Source organism: Gobio gobio, assembly GCF_949357685.1.
Source record: "Gobio gobio genome assembly, chromosome: 21".
NCBI lineage: Eukaryota > Metazoa > Chordata > Actinopteri > Cypriniformes > Gobionidae > Gobio > Gobio gobio.
Genome location: NC_137117.1, coordinates 29947984 through 29972763, shown reverse-complemented (window position 1 = coordinate 29972763; position 24780 = coordinate 29947984). Strand labels below are relative to the sequence as shown.

Genomic DNA, 24780 nt, shown 5'->3' with positions numbered 1-24780 from the left:
GAAGTCTATAATTGGAACTAAACAGAAGACAAAAAATATTACTTTACATGGGAAACTCGATTATGAACTAGTGGAGAATTTTAACTCATTTTATACACGTTTTGTTACTCATGATTTTACCTCTGAACTGTATGATTATTGTGGAAATCCAGAGACTGTAGATAATGTTACATTTCAAATTAGTGAAGCTGACGTACGTAGTTGTTTTGGCCAGGTTTAGGTTAAGAAGAATCCAGGTACTGATCACATTTGGGGCAGAATGTATGTTGAGGCCGTGTGCTGAGCAGCTTTTAGGGATTTATTCATTTATTTTTAATAAATCCTTGCAACAAGTCCCTTGTCTTTTGGAAAAGCTCTTTAGTAGTGCCAATTGCACAAAAAAAGAAAAATCCTCTTTCTCTTAACGATTATAGGCCGATTGCACGCACTTCCTTTGTTATGAAATCTTTTGAAATATTCGTAAGGGAGGAAATTGCATCTTTAACTCAGTCAGCCCTTGATCCTATGCAGTTTAGATCAGGTAGAGGAGTGGAATATGCCACTTGTACCCTACTAAATATGATTTTAAAACATTTGGAAGTCACAAAAAATCATGTACGTTTGCTATTTGTTGATTTTTTTTTTTTTCTTCTTCTTTTTTTCCTCTGCTTTTAATTGTGTTGAGCCCCATATTTTGGCTAAGAAACTTATTGAACATTTTCATTTAGACTTGGATTTCCGTGTGTTAATGGTACATCTCAGGGTTGTTTTATCCCCCTCTTTTGTTTTCCTTATAAATTGATGATTGTCTTTGTCGGAGTGTTTTTGAAGGAAGACACATTGTTAAATTCGCAGACGACTCTGTGATTGTGTCTCTCCTCACTGAGTCAGATGGGAATCATGGTCCAGTGGTTGATCATTTTATTCAATGGCTTGAGGATTGTTTTTTAAACATTAATGCTTCTAAAACAAAAGAGATGTCCATTGATTTCCGCAAGAAGAACTCTGTACCTGTGCTACCTGTTGTCATAAAGGGAGTTAAACAACAGTATAAATATTTAGGGACTGTACTTGATGACAAAATTTGAAGCAAATACTGATATTATTAGAGGAAATGCTCTTCAGCGTATGTATTTTTTGAGAAAACTTAGAACTTTTAATATGGATGTTTATTTTATGAGTGTTTTATTGAACCTGTCTTAAGTTTCTCTATTATTTGCTGGTATGGTAATTTAATTGTCAGGAATAGGAGTAAGTTGACTAGTATTGTAAAAATGTGCAGCAAGATTGTTGGAACTGATTTAAGGACCACTACACAAATCTATGAACATAGGGTGACTAGGAAGGGCCAGCTAGTCCTTTCTGACGTTACCCACCCATTGTGTTCTGAATTTCAACTGCTTCCATTGGGTCGGAGACTCAAACTCCCTTTGTGTAAATCTAATCGATACAAAAATTCCTTCATACCTGCTACTATTATGTTTTTAAATGATCTATTATACAATTATTATTTAATGTGTATTGTGTTGCTACACTGCTGTCTACACAAAGAATTGCCTCTAAGGACAATAAAGTTTAACTCAAACTCGTGTAGTAAATGAAATGTGTATGTGATATAGTATAAAGGACTTTAGCTGATAATTTAACATGGTTTCCTGGTTTGCATTTTATATTTGCATGTTTAGTCTGTTTGCATGTGTGTGTCTTCCTGTGTAGTCAATGCATGAATTAAATGGTTTCCTTATCTATACAGGATGTAGTGAGATCAGGTGATCAGCAGTCTCTGATGGGTCAGAGATTTCCCCTGTCTGGTCCCATCACATCATTTCATCCCACAAAGCCATGCAGCAAAACCCTGAATGCAGGGCTCAGTGAAAGCTAGAACGATTGTGGAAAAAGAAAAAGGGGCATGCTGACTTGGTGGCTGACTTCTAAAATACTACATTTTCGATTTAAGGTGCTGGGCTCACAAAACCACTTGTTTTTTCCTAGTATCTGCAAGCTGTTTAACTGCCATATCCCAACTGATATTGAGTTTTGTATTGAGCCTGTTATTTATAGCTTTCCAGCCAGAGATGGTGCAGGATAACCGCAACAACCTGCTTTGCCATAATTTCAGATAGATGAACCTGTTGTATGGCGCTTTATTCACTGGAGAAAACTTACTTGCACTTTCAGTTATCAGGTTTGTGATTATCATATTATTCATACTTCACTGTTTTCAAAAATGTTGTATGAGGCGATCAAGTTTAACATGAGTTTAAATCAGAGTTTTCTTGCACTTCTGTACTGTGTACTATAGGGTTCATTTTGCTGCTGTTAATTTAAAGCAACCTTGATGAATCTGTTGATTTATAAATAAATAAAAATATAATTCTGATCCATAGTAGTCAGAGTAACATTAAATTATATATACATAAATCATATATAGAGCGAGAGAGATTTATCAATTGACTAAAAATAATTACATGCTATGCAGATTAATAATTAATAGCATCATTAGTTAGTACGATAACTTGTATTAATTAATATACATTTTTTGCAAAGAAAAAACCCATGATAGACATACATTAATGTGAAAATAAAAGCATTTTTTATATAATTAACATATTACTAAACATAAGACTTTTTACTCACTACAAATTGCATAATTTTTTTAAATAACGCATTAAATTTACAGCTATAATATGCTTCAAATATTTTTAAAAATGTATATCAAATGTGCTCCCACTTGTTCCTGTACTGTTGATCACACAGTAGCCTACTGCCGTCAACATCAAAGTCATGGGCTTGATTCCCAGGGAATGTTTGAATGAACTTTGAATAAAATGTTTTGGGATAAAAGCATCTGCCATATGCATAAATGAAATGGAAAGGGACTGTGGTTGAAGAAAGTAGAGTTTCTTACATTTTGTAAGAAATGCATCCCAGAGGAACCATTTCATATGCACCCAGTGTCACGGTAGAGTGGCTGCAATAAAGCGCACACCGATCGGAGAATATAATAAACAGTCTTTATTAAATCCAACAGGTAATCGCTGGGGGAAATAAACACAACCACATATAACATAGACACTAGGGATGCCACAATTCTCAATATAATATTGAACCGTTCGGTACGGCATTCACGGTTCAATACGCGCTTGTGAATTGCGTTTTTTTTCCTTTTTTTTTCGGTTTTGCATTTAATTAATTATTTTTCTACAAATTCTATCATTTCCCTCCATCCCAATACTGAACAACGCAACATACATTCACATCACACGTTAGTGGTAGAGTTATACTCACGGGACATTATAGTTATTATTCACAATCACGAAAGTTCATTATTTGCATTCGTTTTAAAGCCTTCATTCGTTTTAACATGAGCTTCTCCGAGCGCGCGCACTAAACGCCTGTCAAACACGTGATTACTGGACTAAGTAGTCGTCTTACTGCGCTAATACTGTCAAATACACCCAAGGTTTACATAAACACAGTCGTTTATGTCTAAAGTGAAAGTAAAATCGGCGTGTCTGTATATTAGATGCACGCAGGTCTTAAATTGACAGCAGCAGCCTAGTGAACACGCTGTCCTTAAAGGGACAGTTCACCTCTAAAATGATGTCATTATTTACTCACTCTAATGTTATTAATTTCTCGATGACAGAATTTTCATTTTTGAGTGAATTATCCCTTTAATGTTAATACAACAACAAAAGACAAAGAGAAAATCACTCACTGCTCTTGACTGAAGAACTAATACAGTATAGCTTTAATAAGAATCAATGTATATTTTATAGTGAAGTCTATGTGGTCTTTTATTTTTACATTTATTCATTCAATTTCATACTTAAATGCTGCTGTACAGCTCTGAGCTGCCAGTCTAAATCTTTATATACATTTAATTTATATTATACAATACACTAGGAATGTGTACAAGGGTTTTTTTTTAAAGTCAAGTTTTAAGTTTAAGTAAGGTTTTTCAATTATTTTAAGTAAAATAAAGAAAACCGAGGTATGTATTGAACCGTGGACTAACTGTATTGTTGCAGCCCTAATAGACACAAACACAGACGATACCAGATCAAGAACTGAATTAACTGAAGGCTTATATACACGAGGGAGCAAGCAAGAGAAAACAGAACAGGTGTGGTACTAAATTAACAACCAGACAACATAGGAACACATGCAAACAAGAACAGGGAAAACAGAACCGAAGCACAATGAAACTAAACATAACCCTTACAACCAGCACTTGAATTACACCCATTACACAACTTTTAAAAATAGACGTTTGTGTGAATGCTTTACAGATACCGCTTCCTTCCCATGAATCCTTAGTGAAAGTGGCGTTCTCGTGGTCTTGCTTTGTTTCCTTGTTTTTTTCTCTCTGTAATTCATATCTCACCATATGACTATCTAGCATGGTTCAAAGAAAAGGGAAGGAACCTGCACTCCACAACAAACACATGTTCCCACCCTGAGACTCTAAGCTCTCGCTGATGTTATCCTTCCCTCTGTTTGATCACACATTTAAAATTAGAAATGAAAGAGTTCATAGAACACAATAACAAATAATTAGGCTTTTTTTTTTATTAATCTCATTGTAACGAAGCATGAACCACAGAGCTCTTTTGAGCTTGTTCTTGCTTTCTTAATATTGGCATTTCTAGCACAAAGCTCTACTGTTTGAGCTACTGTGTTTTGCCACATTGCCATCCTTTCAAAACAAAAAAGCTTGAATCATTTACATTCATGCAATTACATTATAGTTGTACACCGATCAGGCATAGCATTATGACCTGACAGGTGAAGTGAATAACACTGATTATCTCTTCATCGTGGCACCTGTTAGTGGGTGGGATATATTAGGCAGCAAGTGAACATTGTCCTCAAAGTTGATGTGTTAGAAGCAGAAAAAATGGGCAAGCGTAAGGATTTGAGCGAGTTTGACAAAGGCCAAATTGTGATGACTAGACGACTGGGTCAGAGCATCTCCAAAACTGCAGCTCTTGTGGGGTGTTCCCGGTCTGCAGTGGTTAGAATTTGTCAAAAGTGGTCTAAGGAAGGAACAGTGGAGAACCAGCGACAGGGTCATGGACGGCCAAGGCTTATTGATGCACGTGGGGAGCAAAGGCTTGCCCGTGCTACTGCAGCTCAAATTGCTCAAGAAGTTAATGCTGGTTGTAACGGAGGCCAGCTAGTAGTTGCTGTGTGAGTAAACCTCACTCCTCTGATCTCAAGAGGTGCTCTAGTGACTGGTGCTAGAGGTTGCAGCCTTTAGCCTCCTTGTTATAGCGTCCGACTCTCATGCCAGCGGACCCGTGTTCGAGTCCCGCTTGGAGCGGGTGGTTCGAACAGGAGGGGTTACATGGTTCTGATAGAAAGGTGTCCGAATAAACAGTGCATCGCAGTTTGTTGCGTATGGGGCTGCATAGCTGCAGACCAGTCAGGGTGCCAATGCTGACCCCTGTCCACCACCGAAAGCACCAACAGTGGGCACGTGAGCATCAGAACCACGTGTTATGCCACGGAGCAATGGAAGAAGGTAGCCTGGTTTGATGAATCACGCTTTCTTTTAAAATACGTGGATGGCCGGGTGTGTGTGCATCGCTTACCTGGGGAACACATGGCACTATGGGATAAGGACAAGCCACCTCGCAACTTACAGGACTTAAAGGAGCACACCACAGCACACCTTCAGGGGTCTAGTGGAGTCCATGCCTCGATGGGTCAGGGCTGTTTTGGCAGCAACAGGGGAACCAACACAATATTAAGTAGGTGGTCATAATGTTATGCCTAATCTATGGATAATTTCACAATATTATTGCAAATTAAAAACAAAAAAATATTTTTTTATTTTGATAATTTATTTATTTAGCACATTTGATTTATTTATTTTTTATTATATTTGTGGTAGAGTAAGTTATAGTGTTAGTGCAAGTACAATCTGACCGGGCATACTGGTCCTTATCTTTTACCATGCCATGCTGGACAAACACATTCATGCAGTGTTAATGAAGTGTGATGAGTTAAGAAGAGACATCTGTGATGCTTGAGGTGCTGATCATCATGTCAGGTAGATGCGGTGGACAGGGCTGTGTCAGTGCTGCTTCGGTGATAGATGTGAAGGAGTGAGAGGCTGAAGTAACGCCCTTTTGGGACTGTCTTGCTCCTAGTCTCTTACGCTTCTTGTTCTCCTCTCTTTTCTTCTTTCTTGCACAATCAAAATCTCAGACCCTTTTAGACCAATGAAGTATGATCTAAGGCACCGAGGTAGGCAAAGTGACTTTTTTTTGTTATTCTTTCAGACAATTGTAATGCAGTTCTGGGCTGTAATATGTGATACATTTATGGACATCTCATGTTTTCCAGGGAATGCATGTATTGTTAAAATGTATAACTTTATTGTATTGCATTGGAATGGACTTTGGATAAAAGCGTCTGCCAAGTTTGCATTTCTCTCTTCTTCTTTTTTTTGCTTAGATGCAATTCTATTGTGATCTTTGTGCAAGTAATGCTCGTAAATCATTTTACAATGTCAGTGCTTGAACACAAAGCTTTAGGTAATTTATGTAATTATATCAAATCTGAATCTTGACTGGACAGGTTCATTTGCACTTACAGGAACCTTTGTTTCGTTATCTAGGTAAAATTAAATGTCAACATACTACAATATGAAATTTGATACACCTGTTATATATAATGATACAATACAATATAGGCTAAAATCGAATACTACATAGCCTATACTATAGCGAACACAAAGGCAAATCTAGATCTAAATTTAGATCTATTTTGACTAAAGTGTGGAATAAGTGAAAATTAAATTCATTGTAAAATAATATACTGACATTCATGTTTGCGTGAATTTAAAGTCTTTTAGAAACAGGCTGAGATAATTAACTTAAATTGAGCTTAGGGTTAAAGACGAAGAAGATTGAAAGTCTCTTAATGGTTTTACGCAGGTAAAACTTGCCTAAAATAGCACACCTTACGTTTGTATGCCTGCACTTTTTAATGGCTCCATTGCATTCTGGAGGTTGTTTATTTTAAATTAAATGTAACACTTGATCACTTGAGATTGTAATTCTTTAATTTGAACTTTGAGTGTGGCTCTTAAAGACAACAAGCTTGTGGTGTCCTTCCACATATTTTATCACATGTAAAGGTTTTATGTCATATACATGGTTCTCAGATTGAAAAATGCTAACTCCTTCACATCTAGCATTTTCTACCTCTCATTTGCACAAAACTGAAAACCCTCAGTTGTCTTCTGTTCTTTGTCTTGTGTTAATGTTCCGTGCTTGTATGTATCTTTGTTTGGTTCCTAGTGTTTATTAAATGTTATTTCACCGTTCATCTGTGTCAAGCATCATTGTTGTGGATAATAGTCAAGCCAGTGCGACACTTAAAAACGCAATGTAATAAACAGACATGGCAAAACTGTACTGAGAACAAATATAAACAAGTATATAAATAAACTTACCAAAATTCTGAAAAATTTAAAGGCAGGAAATGTAATTTATTATGAATAAAATTGTTAAATATAAAATATTAAGATATTATAAATTGTTTGAATAATTATTCAACAACTTTAAACATCTATGAGTATTTAATATCACACAATCGGGGGCACAGGTTTATATTTTAAGAATGCCTTTTCACGGTCGAAACACTGAGCGATTACATGAGAAATGATACAGTACATTTCATTAAGTTTTCATAAAGTACTTTCAACATACCTTATGATGTTCATTCATGTTTGTTTCGTGCTATAACTGGTAGTAAAGAGAAAGAGATGATAGGTTCACGTGCTCCTTAAAGGGATAGTTCACCCAAAAATGAAAATTCTGTCGTCATTTACTCACCCTCAAGTTGTTCCAAACCTGTATGAGTTTCTTTGTTCTGCTGAACACAAAAGAAGATATTTTAAAGAATGTTTGTAACAAAGCAGATAGAGCAACCATTGACTACCATAATATTTATTTCCCTACTATGATAGTCAATGGTTGCTTATCTGCTTTGTTACAAACTTTCTTCAAAATATCATCTTTTGTGTTCAACAGAACAAAGAAACTCATACAGGTTTGGAACAACTTGAGGGTGAGTAAGTGATGACAGAAATTTCATTTTTGGGTGAACTATCCCTTTAAACTGAGGTGCTGGCTACAGCTGTCTGCGGTTTATATTTTTGAACTTCATCATAAAATTGATGGAATTTGAAAGCGGAGATGTTGTTTTATATCAAAAGTTACCTGCTATCTTGATTGTCAGTGTGTTGTTTGGCCCCTTTGAGCCGCAATGTTTTTTCACTGCGTGAGAATATGGACGTGTGGCATGAGAACAGTGTCAATTGTGTCAGTTTCACTCTAAATGCTTTGCTTTATTTCTCTAGTTTGCATAGTTGTCTTCTCAACTCAAGTCTGAATAAGGAATATTCAAAATCCCGTGGGCTACTGTAGGTCATTGCCCTCTAGAGAAGGTAACAAAAAGCCTCTGCCACAGAAAAAAAAAAGGCAGTGTGAGTCTGGCATTTCAGGTGTTTGTGCCAACAAGAGTGTTTTGTGGACCATGGATGGCATGCAGAACTAATCCAAGCTCATTACAGTTTCTTTTGGGATCTGTTAGGATTAGGGTGACAAAACGTCTTGTTTTCCCAGGACATGTTCTTCAAGTCCTGTCCTAATATAACAATTTTCTATCCAAATTGTTAGGATGTCACACTTCACTTTACTGAATAAAGAAAAAAATATTTTGGTTTGTTTTTGGAGCGTAATAAGTTACTGAGGATTTACTGAAGTTTGCGACAAACTTATTGAGTGTCTCTTTCTCCTTCTTTGCAGAATTAATTTTTCCAAGATCTGGAAGACTTCAGTTTAAACTCTACGAAGCTCTGTAAAGGGATTCTTGTCCAAAGACTGTCTTCGAATTCCTCTGCAAAACTACACATAGAATCAGCGTTTCCTGTGGAAAAGTTTTGTTTTCTTATCCTTCACAAAGTCTGTCACAGCGCCCCCTTTTTGGGGTCATGCCCCACCTGTTAAACAATGACACTTCCTTCAGCTCCAAGCAAGAGCTTCTGGTCCTACATGACAGTCCACTGGGACCTGATCCAGACACTCCCAGCCCTGTGGAGTCCCAGGACTCTGGGCCTGGCAGCCCGTCTGGAGATGCACTCACTGTGTTCCACAATACAGGCAAACTGGGGCTTGAGCTCACAGAGCCACCCATTGGGGTGAAGTTTGTCCCAACGGACACTGGGAATCTGTGTGGATGGGGAGCACTGACCCCACGGTGTATCCAGACCTTCAACACCCCCCGCTGGGTTCTCTTCTTCCTCTGCGTGGCCTCGTTCCTCCAGGGCATGATCATCAACGGTTTCATCAACACCGTCATTACCTCCATCGAGAGACGTTTTGATCTACGCAGCTACCAGGTCAATTTGTTTGTAAATGTAAATGTTAAGTTAGCGTAGCTTAAAATATTGGGACCATATTGCTTACAAGCATTGGAGATTTTTTTTTTTAATTGATTTACCAACTATAAAATGTTACTGTTCTTTTGGCCATTCACTGATTTTAAGGATGTTCAGTCAAAATTTGAAAATATTAATTTGACATGCAACACTTTTGTGGTATAGTACTACTTTCTATATGGAAAAAAACATTGCTTAACCTTAGGTCAAATCCCAATTTCATACTTCTACTAAGTGTGTATTGTGCTAATGTTTGTAATTAACTAGCGTTCAAAAATTTGGGATCGGAAGTCTCTTATTCTCACTTGCATTTATTTGCAAAATACAGTAAAAACAGTAATATGGTGAAACAGTATTTCAGTTTAAAATAACTGTTTTCTATTTGAATCTATTTTAAAATGTAATTTATTCCTGTGATGGCAAAGCTGAATTTTCAGCATCATTACTCCAGTCTTCAGTGTCACATGATCATTTAGAAATCATTCTAATATGATGATTTGGTGCTCAAGAAACTTTTCTTCTTCTTCTTCTTCTTCTTCTTCTTCTTCTTCTTCTTATTATTATTATTATAATTTTTGAAAACAGTTTGCTTAATATTTTGTAGAAATGTTTTAATTAATAGAAATTTTAAAAGAACAGCATTTATTTTAAATAGAATAATACAAGTCTTTATGGTCACTTTTGATTAATTTAGTGCATCCTCGCTGAATAAAAGTACTTCATTCATTCTTTCTTTCTTTCTTTAAATATTACGAACCCCAAACTTTTAAACGGTAGTTCATGTACTCTTAAAATGTCATACTAAATCATACAAGCATCACAAACCAATCATCTTGCATATCGCAATGGGTTGTAGGTAATAATAGTTCAAAAAGTATGCATGGCCCCAAAAAGACACATTGTAGAATAGATAGTATTCAAATTGGGATTCAGCCTTGGTAGCTTGAAAGTGTTCATCGCAGCATTATTAACACAATATGTTATTGGTTTTGCCATTACAGGCGGGACTCATCGCGAGCTCCTACGACATTGCTGCTTGTGTGTGCCTGACATTCGTGAGCTACTTTGGTGGTACGGGTCATAAGCCTCGATGGCTGGGCTGGGGTGTGCTCATCATGGCACTGGGGTCTCTGGTCTTTTCCCTGCCCCATTTCACCACACCACCCTATCAGGTGAGAGTACCGGAGCGCATGGGATTGTGCTCGGCCAATCACACAGAGACATGTGTCAGCGAGGAAGGTGGGCTGTCAGCGTATCGCTACGTCTTTATGCTGGGCCAGTTTCTTCATGGGATCGGGGCAACCCCTTTGTACACCCTCGGGGTCACCTACCTAGATGAGAACGTCAAGTCAAACTACGCACCTGTATACATAGGTGAGTGTGATGACACCATGAAAAATATATACTGTATACAGGCTGATATGAAATATTCTGTTTGCCCATTTCACTTATAGCAAATTATTAAAACACTAATATTTCAACACTGTTAAATGTAATCTTTAGCAAATCTCCAAAGATATATACATTTTCATACTGTACATGATAATGCTGTGATGCCTAAATTTACTTGTAGCATTTAAACCTATTCATTTTAGTTTTCAGTATTTTTCCATTTATTTAGACCGTATAGTGCAGCATTTTATTACTGTAGGGTCCTATGATTTAAATATGATCTATATGATTAAAATGAAATTTGGGAAAATATGGATTAATAAATCAAAAGAAGGTCTGTACAGTTAATAAAAAAAATGTATAATAGATTTCATAGGGTATATGCCCATTAATTGATTGAACATGATTCAGAGGGTGTCTTAAAAGTATTCAAGCACTCAGATCAATATTCTTAAAAAAATAAAATAAAACAATTGTCTTATAGTTTATATGGAAAACGCTCAAGAACTGATATTTGCCCTCACTGAACCCTGTAAATTTGTCCCATTCAGGCTTTGACACACCTAGTCATTTTTCTTTTGTCGTTATCAGTGAGCCCCACTAGTTTCCACCTCAGACATCAATAAAAACCTCCTTCCATTGTTTTTCTCCCCACCGTCCCGTTATCAAAGGCCATCGAGGACAATCGCTGCCCTGCTTGCCCCGACTCCAGACATAGGCACTGGAAATTGCATCTTATTGCGCCTTTTGATTGAAAACAAAGCATGAATCAGTGTGAACCCAGACCAGCTTTTATCTGACTTGGTGCTGTTTTTCTTTTCTCAGGGATCTTCTACACAGCTGCCATTGTAGGACCTGCGGCCGGATACTTGCTGGGTGGATTCTTTCTCAACATTTACACAGAGATCGACCAAACGTAAGTTTAAGTTTACCCAGAAAATAAATTTGTAGTTTACTCATCCTCATGACTTTCTAGTAGAATTAACAGTGAATTATAATCAATTCGATGTAGGGATGCACTTTTTTTTTGTGGCTTTTTTTTTGGTTAATTTTCATGCCATGGCTGTGACTGTTCAATAGTAAAATTGTATACTATACATAATAAAAAGCTAAAAACTAAAATTAATCATTTTGAATGCTACATTTTGAAAGTGAATTTAGGCATCACAAATTTATAATGTAAGTGTAGTGTATAAAAATTGGATATTCATTTTGCAAAGGTAATCTAAATGTAAAAATAATCAAAAATGAGCTTGAACAAGTAAATATATATTCAATATTGAGTAATACGCTATATAAAAAAAATATATACTATCAACTTATATGGTACCCGGATTTTCAGACTTTTCAGTTTGGTCCGAATCAAAATTACAGATGTGAAACCTCCCCCGGACCACGGTCCGGACCAAACAGACGAAATTTGGTCCGACGAAAAGAGGTAGTCTCGGTCCGGATCAAACTGAACAAAGGTTCGGTTCGTTTCTAGTGTGAAAGTATTTTCTGAATGGTTCGTACTTTCAGACCAGAAGTTCCTGTTTGTGTTTAAATATTATAATGTTACTTTTAAATTTCATCTAGGCTACATTGATTACGAAAAGTGAAAAAATGCGCAATATGTCAGAAGACAGAAGGTCAGAAATTATTTTGAAATAAATTTTGTATGATTTTGCTTAGAAAGCCTTTCTTTAATGTTAATTTCGTTTTGTATAAATTGTATCTTAGTTTTAATCAACGTTTAATCAGATAATTGCCTGGATTTAATAAATAAGAAGCAAATAATCTATAGCAGACCATAATCGCTTGAGCGATCACATGCTTTGTACATGAACTGGAGCGTGTCTCAAATAAACCGAAGCTCAGCAGGCTACTTGCCTCACAAACATGAGAAATATGTGTAGCCTATATAAAGCTTGAAATGTCCACTTTTAAACGTAACGAAAAGAAAATAGTCAAGCAATGCGCACTGTTCAATAGTGGCAACGATATGCGTCCGTTCATTCATTCTTGTCAAAGACGCTGACGTCAGACGCACGTCCGTTTACAAATCAATCAATGTCCAGATGCAGTCCACATAGAGGATGACGAGTGGACGCAAGTGTGTCATATAAAGTTCTTTAGTGTGCTCGCATAATTGCAATGTGAAACCAAACCAAAACTAACCAAATGTATAGAATGTATCAAAACATGAACTTCGGTTCGGACCTTGGTGCGGACTTTCAGGTGTGAAAACGCCCTAAGATTGATTTGGACCCTATGACTTCCATGATGACTGAAATCTGGCATGAAAATAACAAAATTTGATATTTTGATTTAAAAACTACTATTTCCCAACAGTTTCATTAGCAGTAAAACTTTCAAATTTTAAAATCTCTCTCTCTCTCTCTCTCTCTCTCTCTCTCTCTCTCTCTCTCTCTCTCTCTCTCTCTCTCTCTCCCTTAGGACAGAGCTGACTCCTGAAAACCCACTGTGGGTGGGAGCTTGGTGGATTGGTTTCTTGGCAGGAGGGGCGGCAGCTCTGGTTATCGCTCTGCCTATACTGGGTTACCCACGGCAGTTACCAGGTGCTACCCACAAGCGTAATTCAAAAGAAGTCAATTGACTCCAGTACAGTACAGTATAGTATTAATGTGGATAACTGTCTCACTTTCTTTATCTTGCAGGCTCTCAGCGATATGTGGCCATGCGTGTCTCAGAGGCCCACCAGCTTAAGGATGGCAGTCAGGTCACTGCAACTGATCCTCAGTTTGGAAAAACAGTAAAGGACATGCCCAGGTATGAACATATGACCAGAAAGAGGAAGTGAGCTAAAAAGTGGTTTCCCCTGGTGGTTTTTCAATCGTATTGAAAGCCATACCAAATTCCACCACCTTTTAACATGCACATACTGCCATGTTTATATTTAGAAACGCGGTTGATGGGAAGGAGCTGAGGCTGTAGTTTTCTAGTTTGCCGAGTTCAGCGAATTCAGATGGGCGATGGGTCCCTAGATAATTTTCTTAAGATTGATTGTTGAAATTAGCACTTTTCACTGTCACTTTACTCTTAAAGATCCAACAAACTGCCACAGACAAGTTATTGGGTTGATGTTTTTCACTTGGTTTGCTAGTTTTTACTTGGCCACAAGTTTCCACTAGATATCATTACACCCGCCTTCAGTTTTTTTCCTTCCTCCATCCAGTTTTCAAGGGCCATTGAAAGAAAAAAGCACAAATCGATGCTGTCAATTGACGCTGTTGTATGTTATCCATAAATGGTCATCCATATATTTGAAATTATGTAATATTATATGACCAAGAGATGTCATCTGAACTTCATGCACATTGTGACATTTTAACACAGGTTTCGCTGGTCTTAAAAAAGTTTTAGTCTTAATTTGACCTTTCACAATTTAAGAATGTCTTCAATTCGATATCATGGCATTAAATCAGGGCCCAAAGATTTCTGCAATGCAATTCTGTCCATGTTTTCTGCAAAATCCATTCATAAAAATGGAATGTACTGTATAATGCAGAATGTCACAGAATTTTTCAAATTTTGGATGAATAAATCAAAAGTAGGACGGGTCAGTACACTTAAAGGCTTAGTTCACCCAAAAATGAACATTCTGTCATTTACTCACTAATTACAGATTACTAATGTCGTTCCAAAGCCGTATGACTTTCGTTCATCATATAAAGTGATTGAGTCTGATGGCATAAACCGCATGATTCAAATGGATTCGTTTTTGGATCTCTTTATGAACTTTTTTGAAGCATCAAAGTGGTAGTTGCTTGGACTGTTAATGGAGGGACAGAAATCTCTCAGATTTCATTAAAAATTTCTTAATTTGTGTTGTGAAGATGAATGAAAGTCAATAAAATGTAAAGTAGAGTCCATAAAAAATTAAGCAGAATAAACTATAAAACAAAAAGAAATAAGTAAAACAGATTTCATAGGGCCCTACATTTAATTGCAAAAATATATTTCATGTACTGCAAAAAATGAATATGTTCCTCAGGATTTTTGTTTTCCATTACAAATTCAAAACATCCTTAAATCAAGATGCATTTACTTGACATGTAAAAAGGCATAAACTGAACGACTTTTAAGTGAATTTATGCTTAAAACAAGATCAAAAATCATTGGGTATGAAAATTACTTTCATTGGAATTGAGTTGATTTTTAGGAAACCATTGGCAGATATTTGTTCTTGTTTTAATCATAAAATCACTTTCACAAGATTTATTTCAAACTTTTAGTATTAAACTGTAAAATTTATAAAAAGGTTTTGGAGATTTGTTGGTAATTGTATTTTCAAACTTTGAAGTGTCACTAATACAACTCATTGTATGCTTAGACATTTACATTTAGAGAACATATTGATGTGTTGTTCCCTTCAAATTATTCTTAAAATTTTCTTTAATTGGTCTTAAAAAGGTCTTCAATTCACCTTCATAAAACCTGCAGAAACCCTGTAACTATAAAATGCTAGATAGAATAATTAAAAATGCATGTTTTACATAGGGTCCACAGCAAAGCAAACTATGTAAAACAATTAATTTTTGGCCAGCTTTGGTCCCTAATGAAAAAGTACACTTCAGCATACTTTAAAAATAATAGGGTACTTATTATGGAAATAATATACTTTGAAAACATTACATTCAGTTTGCACTTAAGTATAATATTTTAGACACCTAATTGCACGTTACCGTTCTGTCAAACTTTAGGGCAGTTTCCAGCCTTTCTTTTTTGTCCAAGATTTTGGAGAAAATAGTGTTTTATCAACTACAGAGCTTTCTGAACGAAAACAAGGTTTTTCAAAGTTTTCCAATCAGGTTTTAGAAAATACCACTCCACGGAATCAGCATTGGCAAAAGTTTCAAACGTCATACTATTGACCGTTGATTCTGGCAAGTCTAATGTGCTAGTGCTGTTAGATTTGAGTGCAGCATTTGACACCGTTGACAACGCTGTTCTTATCTCATGTTTGGAGAATAGTGTGGTCATTAAGGGGAATTCTCTTAAATGGTTTCAGTCTGTTAGTATTGATGAATTCTCTTTGGGTGCAGCTCCTCAATGCTCTGGTCTTGCTCCAATTTTATTCTCCTTTTGTGTGCTTCCTTGAGGGTCTATTTATAAGAAACACAGCATCTCTTTTCAATGTTATGCAGACAACACAAAAATCTTTTGGGGATTTCAATATTCGTCTCTCTGATGTCCACTTGTGCCACGTTTCTATCCCATTCCCCTTTGCTCTACCTATAAAATCCATTTATAAAGAGTAGAGAGCATTGTAATACCATGGTAACTGGCAAACTGAGTAGAGGAGTAATTTTTCTCTCTTTTGTGTATAGGTCAATGCTGCTTCTTTTGAAGAACCCTACCTTCATCTTTCTGTGTCTTGCTGGTGCCACAGAGGCCACGCTCATAGCTGGGATGTCCACGTTTGGCCCAAAATTTCTAGAGTCTCAGTTTAGTCTGAGTGCTTCAGAGGCAGCAACCTGGTTTGGTAAAAACCGCATGTCAATCAAACTCAATGCTATACCCTCTTGCTCAAATTACTCTTAGAATATAACAAACAACTACACACAGTACATTGAGTTGTGTTTAACTCCAAATTCTCATTCCAGGATATATGGTGGTACCAGCTGGTGGAGGTGGCACCTTCCTGGGTGGCTTCATTGTAAAGAAGCTGAACCTTCGTTGCCGTGGGATCATCCGTTTCTGCACGCTGTGTGCGCTGGTCAGCTTAATGGCTATCTTTATATTTTTGGTACACTGTCCAAATGTGCCAATGGCAGGAGTAACTGCCCCATACTACAGCAACTTCACACATAAACACTACAGCGCCCCCTACCTGCAGAGAGAAATCCACAACAGCAGGTACTGAACTGCAAACAATATAAACTGCAATAAAAAACTTAAAGACCCTCAATATTTGTATTCATTACAGCAAGAGGTCAAAACCATTCCTCATCAGTTTGAGATTATTGATTTAAAGGTGAACTAAGTAGGATTTTTGCAGTAAAACATCCAGAAACCACTAGGCCAGTGTTATATATTTTGTTCAGTTGAGTACTTAGAATATCCCAAATGTTTTCAACTATTTGTAAATCGTGAGAAAATTGCTATTTTAACCAAGGAGCCGGGACGTGTGAGCTATGCGTGTGAGGGAGTCGCCTGTCGATTGCGTCATATCTGCGTCACCCTCGGTCTCCGGTTTTATTCAGTGAAACACTTTACTCTCACTGCAGTGTGAACAAGTGTCATAGCAGCCGCCGAGCGAACGTCATAACTTCCTTTTCAACACACTCAGATATATCTAATACCATAAACAGAGCTGCGTTACCTCACACTCAGCACTGGAGAAGAGGAAGTGGCGCAGGCAACCGTGTCATAATAAAAGTCCCGCCAGCGACTATGCCATAATAACAGTCCCGCTCTTCAATTGCTCCTGCGGCCTTGCTCAGCTCCACAACACTCGGCCCTGCTCTGCTTCAGACTACAGTAATGTTAATAATCGCATTCATGAACATGATTTCTGCCCGAGTCCTATCCTGACTGTTTCCCACCGGCTGTGAGCTGAAGACCACATGTCCCGAGATTCTGCGCTCAAACGTGGCGTCATCAAACTACGCCTTTGTTTTGAACAGGCGACCTCTAGTGGACGGAAAAGTTACATAGTGTAGCTTTAAAAGAAATGCGTCAACAAAACGACTTCATGCTAATTTTGCATGTTTATTATTTAATATAAAAGTGCACCCTGTCCTGTTCCTCCTTAGTCCTGCTTTCCTGTTTGCGGTCTACTGTCCTTAAAAGGGAAGAGGGGAAAAATAAATTAATGAACTAATGTGAATAAACATGTTTTATTTTATTTTTTTCTCCCTCAATATCGGGAAATGCTACAGAGACCTACCTTTTCTCTTCAGGAGGTTTTTGTCATGATTTATTCAGTTTTTAACAATAAAGATAAAGGGGCTTGACAGATTTTGATTTGTTGACTCAAGTCTGTAAATGTCAGATTAATAATACTAAAAATATATTAATAATGACTAAACAATTGAAAATTAATTTACTTTTTAGTCACCTATAGGTAGGGCTGCATGATAAATCATATTTTAATCGTGATTTACGATTTCTGCATCTCTAGATTAATTAAGCATAATCATCTGTGATATACACTGGTTATTTTTCCTGAAGACGTTGAAATTTGCATGATCTTGCATTGGCAATAAAGCTTAAAGACTTAAGATATTCCAAGAATTTGCACTCATCTTACTATGAATAGGAGAAAGTGCAACGTGCAGTATGGCGGCAAAAGTCCCTCCTTCTGAAAGGGATGATATTTTGCTCAAATGAAAGTGTAACACAGCCAGTCTGCTTTCTCAGTCGACCAAGAAACATGGTCGTTTGTGCTGTTTGCTGTGATTTAAATCTGTGATCAAACCTCAGTAATTAACTGTAATAAATCATTGAATAATCGAACAGTTAGTATTAGGAATTTCACTGGATTAGCTTTTGAGAAAAGCTTCTTGTTCTACCGGTTTTTATTAATGTACAGTAAAGAGTGTTAATTATATGAAAAATATAATACAATATGAAACTAGATAAGCTAAAATCAACTATGCCAAGGGACATTCTCTTGATTTGTGCTAATGTGAGTGCAAAAATCTTCTAAATGTCTACAATGACAATAATCATGATTGTCAGTTTTACTATTATCATGCAGTCCTGTCTGTAGGGATTAATCTTATCCAATCAAGTCTTGATATGTCGCGAGAGTGATTTATTACACAGATAATGGTCTAAATTAATATCCAGAGCAGGAACAAGGGGATTGGCTGGCAGTGTTTTATTGATTGGTTGAGGTGAAACCGAATTTAAAGCTAAAATATTCTCTCTCCCTTCAGCTTCTCAGATCTGGGCAATCTCACCGCAAGCTGTAACATTGGATGTCACTGTGTTAAGGAGTTGTTTAACCCTGTGTGTGGTGCGAATGGAGTGATGTATTTCTCTCCCTGCCACGCTGGTTGCAGTTCCATCAACCACACGTACAGTCCCAGAGGCAGACAGGTACACAAACCTCACGTTCTACACTCTCTCTGTGTCACGTACATGCATTTAACAATGCGATCAGTCAATTAACACGACATAACTGCATACATTTTGTCAGGTAATTGTATTAAAGCTGTCATATACTCCCAAATATGACTTTATACTATGAAGGCATACTGTAAGTTTCAGAACATAATTCGAAATTGAAGTAATAAAACTAAGCTGCAAAAATGTTTTTTTACTCATGAGTAAAAATTTGTCATGTTAACTAGCACAAAAATGTTCACTTAAAGTATTTTTCTTGATTATGAATTTATGCGTTTACACATTTATAGGTGTTCTCCAGCTGCAGCTGTGTGGTAGGGAATATATCATGGGGAGAACAAGGTTTTGCTGAAGAAGGGAGATGCGTGTCATCCTGCAATCACATGCCAGCCTTCCTCACCTTCCTCTTCGTCATCATCTTCTTCACTTTCCTCTGCAGCATCCCTGCACTTACTGCCACACTCAGGTATGACCACTGCATATATACTACTGTTCAAATGTTTGGGGTCAGCAAGATTTTTTGTGAGAAATATTCAGCAAGGTTCCTTTGAATGTTTACAAAATATTTATATTTCTATTCATCAAACAATCCTGAAAAAAGATAGCTACAAAAATATTAAGAATCACAACTACGAATGTTTTCAACATTGCTAATAATAAGAAATGTTTCTTGAGCAGCATATTAGAATGATTTCTGAAGGATCATGTGACTCTGAAGACTGGAGTAATGATGCTGAAAACAGCTTTGCCATCACATGAATAAATTAGATTTTAAAGTATATTCACATACAAACAGTTATATTGAAATGTAATAATATTTCAGAATATTACTGTTTTTACCTTATTTTTGATCAAATAAATGCTACCTTGGTGAGCATAAACTTTTCAAATATATGAATTCTATTGGGCCGCAAATTTCTGAATGGTAGTATAGATTAAAACTGCATAATTGGTCATGTGACAATGCAGCATACTACTGTTTCAAATGTATTGTGCAATAATACCTACTCTTTGAAAAAAAAAAATTATAAGTAATACCTAGTTAGTAGTAAGCTAGTATTTCATTCCAAATAGACAGTAGGATCTCTTAGGATACCTTATTATCCAGATGTTTGTCATTATAGCCTAAAGTAACCATCCTTCTCCTGCAGGTGTGTTCCTGACAGTCAGAGATCGTTTGGACTTGGAATCCAGTGGATCGTAGTAAGGACTCTCGGAGGGATCCCAGGCCCCATAGCGTTCGGCTCAGTGATTGACATCTCCTGTCTGCTGTGGGAGGAGCAGTGCGGGGAATACGGCTCCTGTTACCTGTACCACAACTCAGCCATGAGCCAGTACTCGCTCATTGCAGGCATCATCTACAAGGTAGAGAAAGACACATTTAAAAATATGTGGAAATGATTCAAATAAGGTTTCCTGAGACACCAATACTGACTCATTCCACATTAAATACACTTTAGTTTGTATGCAACTCTTGAAACTGACCTTTCAGTGTACCAGAGGCCATTTATTTTGCAGCACTAAATGGCCACCAGTGGTACATTGACAAGACAAATAGTTTTATAAAAGCTAAAGTATAACACATCAGGTGGTCCCCACTTGATGCGTTATACTTTTAGTTTGTACAAATCTCTTGGTCTCTTCAATGTACCACCGGAGGCCATATAGTCTGAGACCACTAGTGAAAATGCTTCCATTTTGCATTTTTCTCAAGTTTTTAAATCGTTACAATTTATATTATCATCTTAACAGTTTGAGTGGAAGGTTGAATTGACAAATTAACATAAATGCCATAATGTCTTTATTTGATTTGTCACCATTTTTGACATGGAAGTGATCTAAAAAAAAATAATAATAATTTTTTAATAATATAAAATATATATGCAGTAAACTACTGTTCAAAAGTTTGGGGATTTTTAAATTTTTTTTTTGAACAAAGTGTCTTATTCTCACCAGTGCATTTATTTAATCAAACATACAGCAAAATAAATACATTTATTACAATTTAAATAAAAAAAAATGCAATTTATTCCTGTGAGGTCAAAGCTCAATTTTCAACATCATTACTCCAGTCTTCAGAGTGTCACATGATCCTTTGGAAATCATTCTAATATGCTGATTTGCTGCTCAAGAAGCATTTCTGATTGTCATCAATGTTGAAAACAATTGTGAAAACGAGATACATTTTTTTCAGGGTTCTTTGATGAATAGAAACTTCAAAAGAACAGAATTTATTTGAAATAGAAATCTTTGTGTCATTATAAATGTTGCATCAATATTTTTATTGCCCTGTTTAAACCACACTTTTGAAGCCCGTTTGTTTAAAATCAATAGCAGTTCACTTTCAGATCACGTTCACATCAACCACATAAACTGAGGGCAATTTCCTTCAATTTTGTTTCAGTTATCTAATTTCTCTCTCTTTCTTTCTCAGGTTTTAGGGACTCTATTCTTCTTACTGGCCACCATGCTCTACAAGCCGCCCCCTGAGTCTCCTCAGAGCAGCTGTGAGAGCACAGATGTGGGAGGGCATAACAGTAGGGGGGAGAAGAAAAACCTGCCAATCAAAGATCTCCCACCTGAGATCATCTCCAACCCGCACGCCAAATTGTGACCTCAGTCTACAAATACGCTGACACCTCACCTCAAATGGTGCGTGTATGCGTCTGTGTGTGTGTGTGTGTGTGTATGTGTGTGTGTATAAGGTCTACACCATCACTGTGCCCCATCCCTCCGGCTGTACATTGTTCCCAACATGCATCTGTGATATATCCTCATATACTCTCATTGCCCACCAGCCTAAAACCCCCGAGAACTGAAAGCATCTATGTTACAATGAACGACCAAAGGTCAGAGGTGAAATCAGAACATACACTATGAGTTCCATAAACAAAACCTACCAAAAGCAAACATAATCTTAAATTGAGAATAGATTATGCATAAAAACTGAAACATATAATTTAAATGTTAAAATTAGAGCTTTCTTGCAAGGAAAAAGCCATAGACGATATATAAAAAGAGCACTAAATATAAATGTAATGGTAAGAGAGAAATACAGTAATATAACTGTGGAGAAATTATGACAAAGTGTTAAGCTTTTATATGTATTAAAGAAAAGTGTATTCAAATGCTGCTCAGTTATACATAAAGAAAAACTGACAATTAGTTACAAACTGTGCCTTTAAAGAGTTTTGCATAATTCAGCACAGTTAGAAAGAGATATTGCAGAAAAAAAACAACATCCATTGAAATATCCTTCTCACAAACCCTTAAATCTCTCTAAATTGCACTTTAAAACTCATTTCACTGATGGAAATATACATGCAGACCATTTATATTCGTGAACTATGTGCCATTAAGCCAAGTTTTGTCATGCAATGCCATATTACGCCGTTCTAGTCCACAGTCTGATACCATCTAAAGCATGTAAGACTTGTGATTCTTGTATTCATAAATTCTGATTCTTTTTAACATTTAAAAATGTGCCCAAAAGTACTGAAGCTCAAGACAGGGAGGCTTCAAGGTGTGAGGTCGCGTAGAGATGCAAGTGAGAGATGAAGAGGGAGCAGGTTTACAAAATGAACCTTTCGCAAATGTATATGCAATGTTGCGAAATACCACCCGAGATGAGATATTCCTGAAAAGCACTTCACTTTGAGATTACACTGACAATTATTCTTGCACTGATTTTCAGCTACATTTAGGCTGACATATTGTCAAGACAATTTCTTGTTCATAAAATAACAGCAAGCAGCATTTTCACCCCCTTTCTTTTTTCTTTTTGTGTCAAGCAGGAGTTTGTTTGTTTTTTCTGGTTGAACATTGAAGTACCACAATCTGCTTAAATCCAAATATAAGAAGCCTAACTAATATCTACTTCATAAACCTAATTTGCATATATCAAGTGCTATTAAAGACATCTCACCAATGATACTTTACGTTGAGGTTTTTATTTATTATTAAATGCATTTGTAGGACTAATTTATCATGTTTTATCAGAACTCTCAAATTCTATTATTATTTGTATTATTATTATGTTTTTCCCTGATGTGATGGATTTTGATGGATTACATCGACTCTCTGATGGCAAACCCTGAATGACAACGATGCACTCAGAAATTGAAGATTTGCACAATGAAACTAGACATGCAACAACAAAGAGTAACATGATGTTTGTATTGAATTTATGTTGGTTTATGTATTTTTTATCCCAACGACAGAAAGAAGCATGTCTTGTGTCACAAAAGGAGTTTGTGAGTGGGCCTGTTTTTGTCTTCATTGATATTTATTAGTGATTTTTTTACCACTGTGTTTCTAATCACTTGCAATGTAATTAGTTTTGGTACTTTCTTTGTCAAGTAATTTTTTATGCTGAAGTTTCGATAAAAGTTTTGAGTAACCCAAACTGTCATGTTTTCTTCCTGTCTATACCTCTATGTACACACACACACACATCTTTGTGGGGACTCTCCATAGACGTAATGGTTTTTATACTGTACAAACTGTATATTCTATCCATCACAAAACTTTCTGCATTTTTACATTTTTTCACACAAAAAAACTAATTCTGTATGATTTATAAGCTTGTTTCCTCATGGGGACCTCAATTTAGATCCCCACGGTGACACAAGTCCCCATAAGTCTGTGTGCATTCAGGTTGAAGTCCCCACTGGGATAGCAAAACATGTACACACACGCACACTTTCTATGCAAAGAGTCTCATTCACTGACACAAATGTGCTTATTTCACTAGTGACCTAAAATGCTCAATCATCATAACCTTTGTTTTAAAAATCCCAAAACAAATGCTTTAAAATACTGTTTTTAAAATCTGAAGAAAAACAAAGAAATTTTAATTTGATTCCTACAGCTTTTTAATATTTACTCTCCCTATTCGGTATGAAAACGTAGGCTAGTAAAAGCTGTGGAGGTATGATAATAAAAATGATTCATGTTGTCCCAACTCAAATTGATACATTTGAAAAGTTTACATAAAGTGGCTTGAACATAATGAAAATACAAAATGCTCAAGAATTGTGTTGTTTTTGCTAATTTTAAACAAACAGCAAAAATCACTTGAGCGTCTGTTCATTGTATTATTTGTTGGTGCCACTAGATGTCACTGGCTATACATTGTTGTAAATTTGTCTCGCCAACTGAAATGACAGAGGCTATTCTTAGAAGAAAAAAAAAGAGATAATACAAGATATGGTTAGTTCAGCGGCATGCAGTGTCTGAACACACTGATAAAGACACTTTAATATTATACTCTTTAAGTTATGTTCAAAACGAAAGGATTTCTGCAGGAAAATGTCATTTTGAAAGGTCACAGGATGTGTCTGGAATTATCTTATTAGATTAGCAAATCTACAATTTATATCTTAATTTGAGTTATAAAACATAAATCAAAATGTTAAAGATAAAGCACACACTAGAGATCATGAGAAATCAAACAAAAGCCAAAATGCCAAACACCGAGACCTTTTGTAGAAGGGGTGTCACATCCTGTACTTATTTTGAATATATCAATATACGCATATTATGAGTCAATTAATCAATTGAACTGGTAGGTCTACACAAAACATGACGTGAATGATTCATTCACAAATAAGACAGATTCGGTTAGTTCATCCAAAAAAAAAAAAAAAGATCATCCTTTACCGTAAGACTTTCATTCATCTTCGGAACAAATTATTAAAAAAATTCAGCGATTTCTCTCCCTCCATTGACAGCAACGCTACCACTTTGACACTTCAAAAAGTTCATAACGAGATAGTAAAACCAATCCATATGAATTGAGCTGTTTAGTCACAATCGCTTTGTATGATGAACAGATTGAATTTAGGCTTTTATTCACAAATAAACAGTGT

At 36.3% G+C, this 24780-nt stretch overlaps 1 protein-coding gene across 2 annotated transcripts in view; it reads left to right on the top strand.

Moving 5' to 3' along the window:
- Nucleotides 1–23312, top strand: part of slco4a1 (solute carrier organic anion transporter family, member 4A1) — a 37079-nt gene extending 13767 nt beyond the window's left edge. Inside the window, exons 1-12 of one of the 2 annotated variants that reach the window (XM_079801786.1) lie at nucleotides 6169–6237; nucleotides 8808–9400; nucleotides 10441–10813; nucleotides 11657–11747; nucleotides 13271–13392; nucleotides 13492–13603; nucleotides 16165–16319; nucleotides 16441–16693; nucleotides 18721–18883; nucleotides 19201–19376; nucleotides 20062–20275; nucleotides 21345–23312. In XM_079801786.1, coding sequence (XP_079657912.1) covers nucleotides 8993–9400; nucleotides 10441–10813; nucleotides 11657–11747; nucleotides 13271–13392; nucleotides 13492–13603; nucleotides 16165–16319; nucleotides 16441–16693; nucleotides 18721–18883; nucleotides 19201–19376; nucleotides 20062–20275; nucleotides 21345–21524 — 2247 coding nt within the window. In that variant the 5' untranslated portion in view covers nucleotides 6169–6237; nucleotides 8808–8992 and the 3' untranslated portion in view covers nucleotides 21525–23312. Of the gene's footprint in view, nucleotides 1–6168; nucleotides 6238–8807; nucleotides 9401–10440; nucleotides 10814–11656; nucleotides 11748–13270; nucleotides 13393–13491; nucleotides 13604–16164; nucleotides 16320–16440; nucleotides 16694–18720; nucleotides 18884–19200; nucleotides 19377–20061; nucleotides 20276–21344 lie in introns of those variants that run through there. The other variant, XM_079801785.1, reaches the window with a different exon arrangement.
- Nucleotides 23313–24780: the final 1468 nt, after the last annotated feature.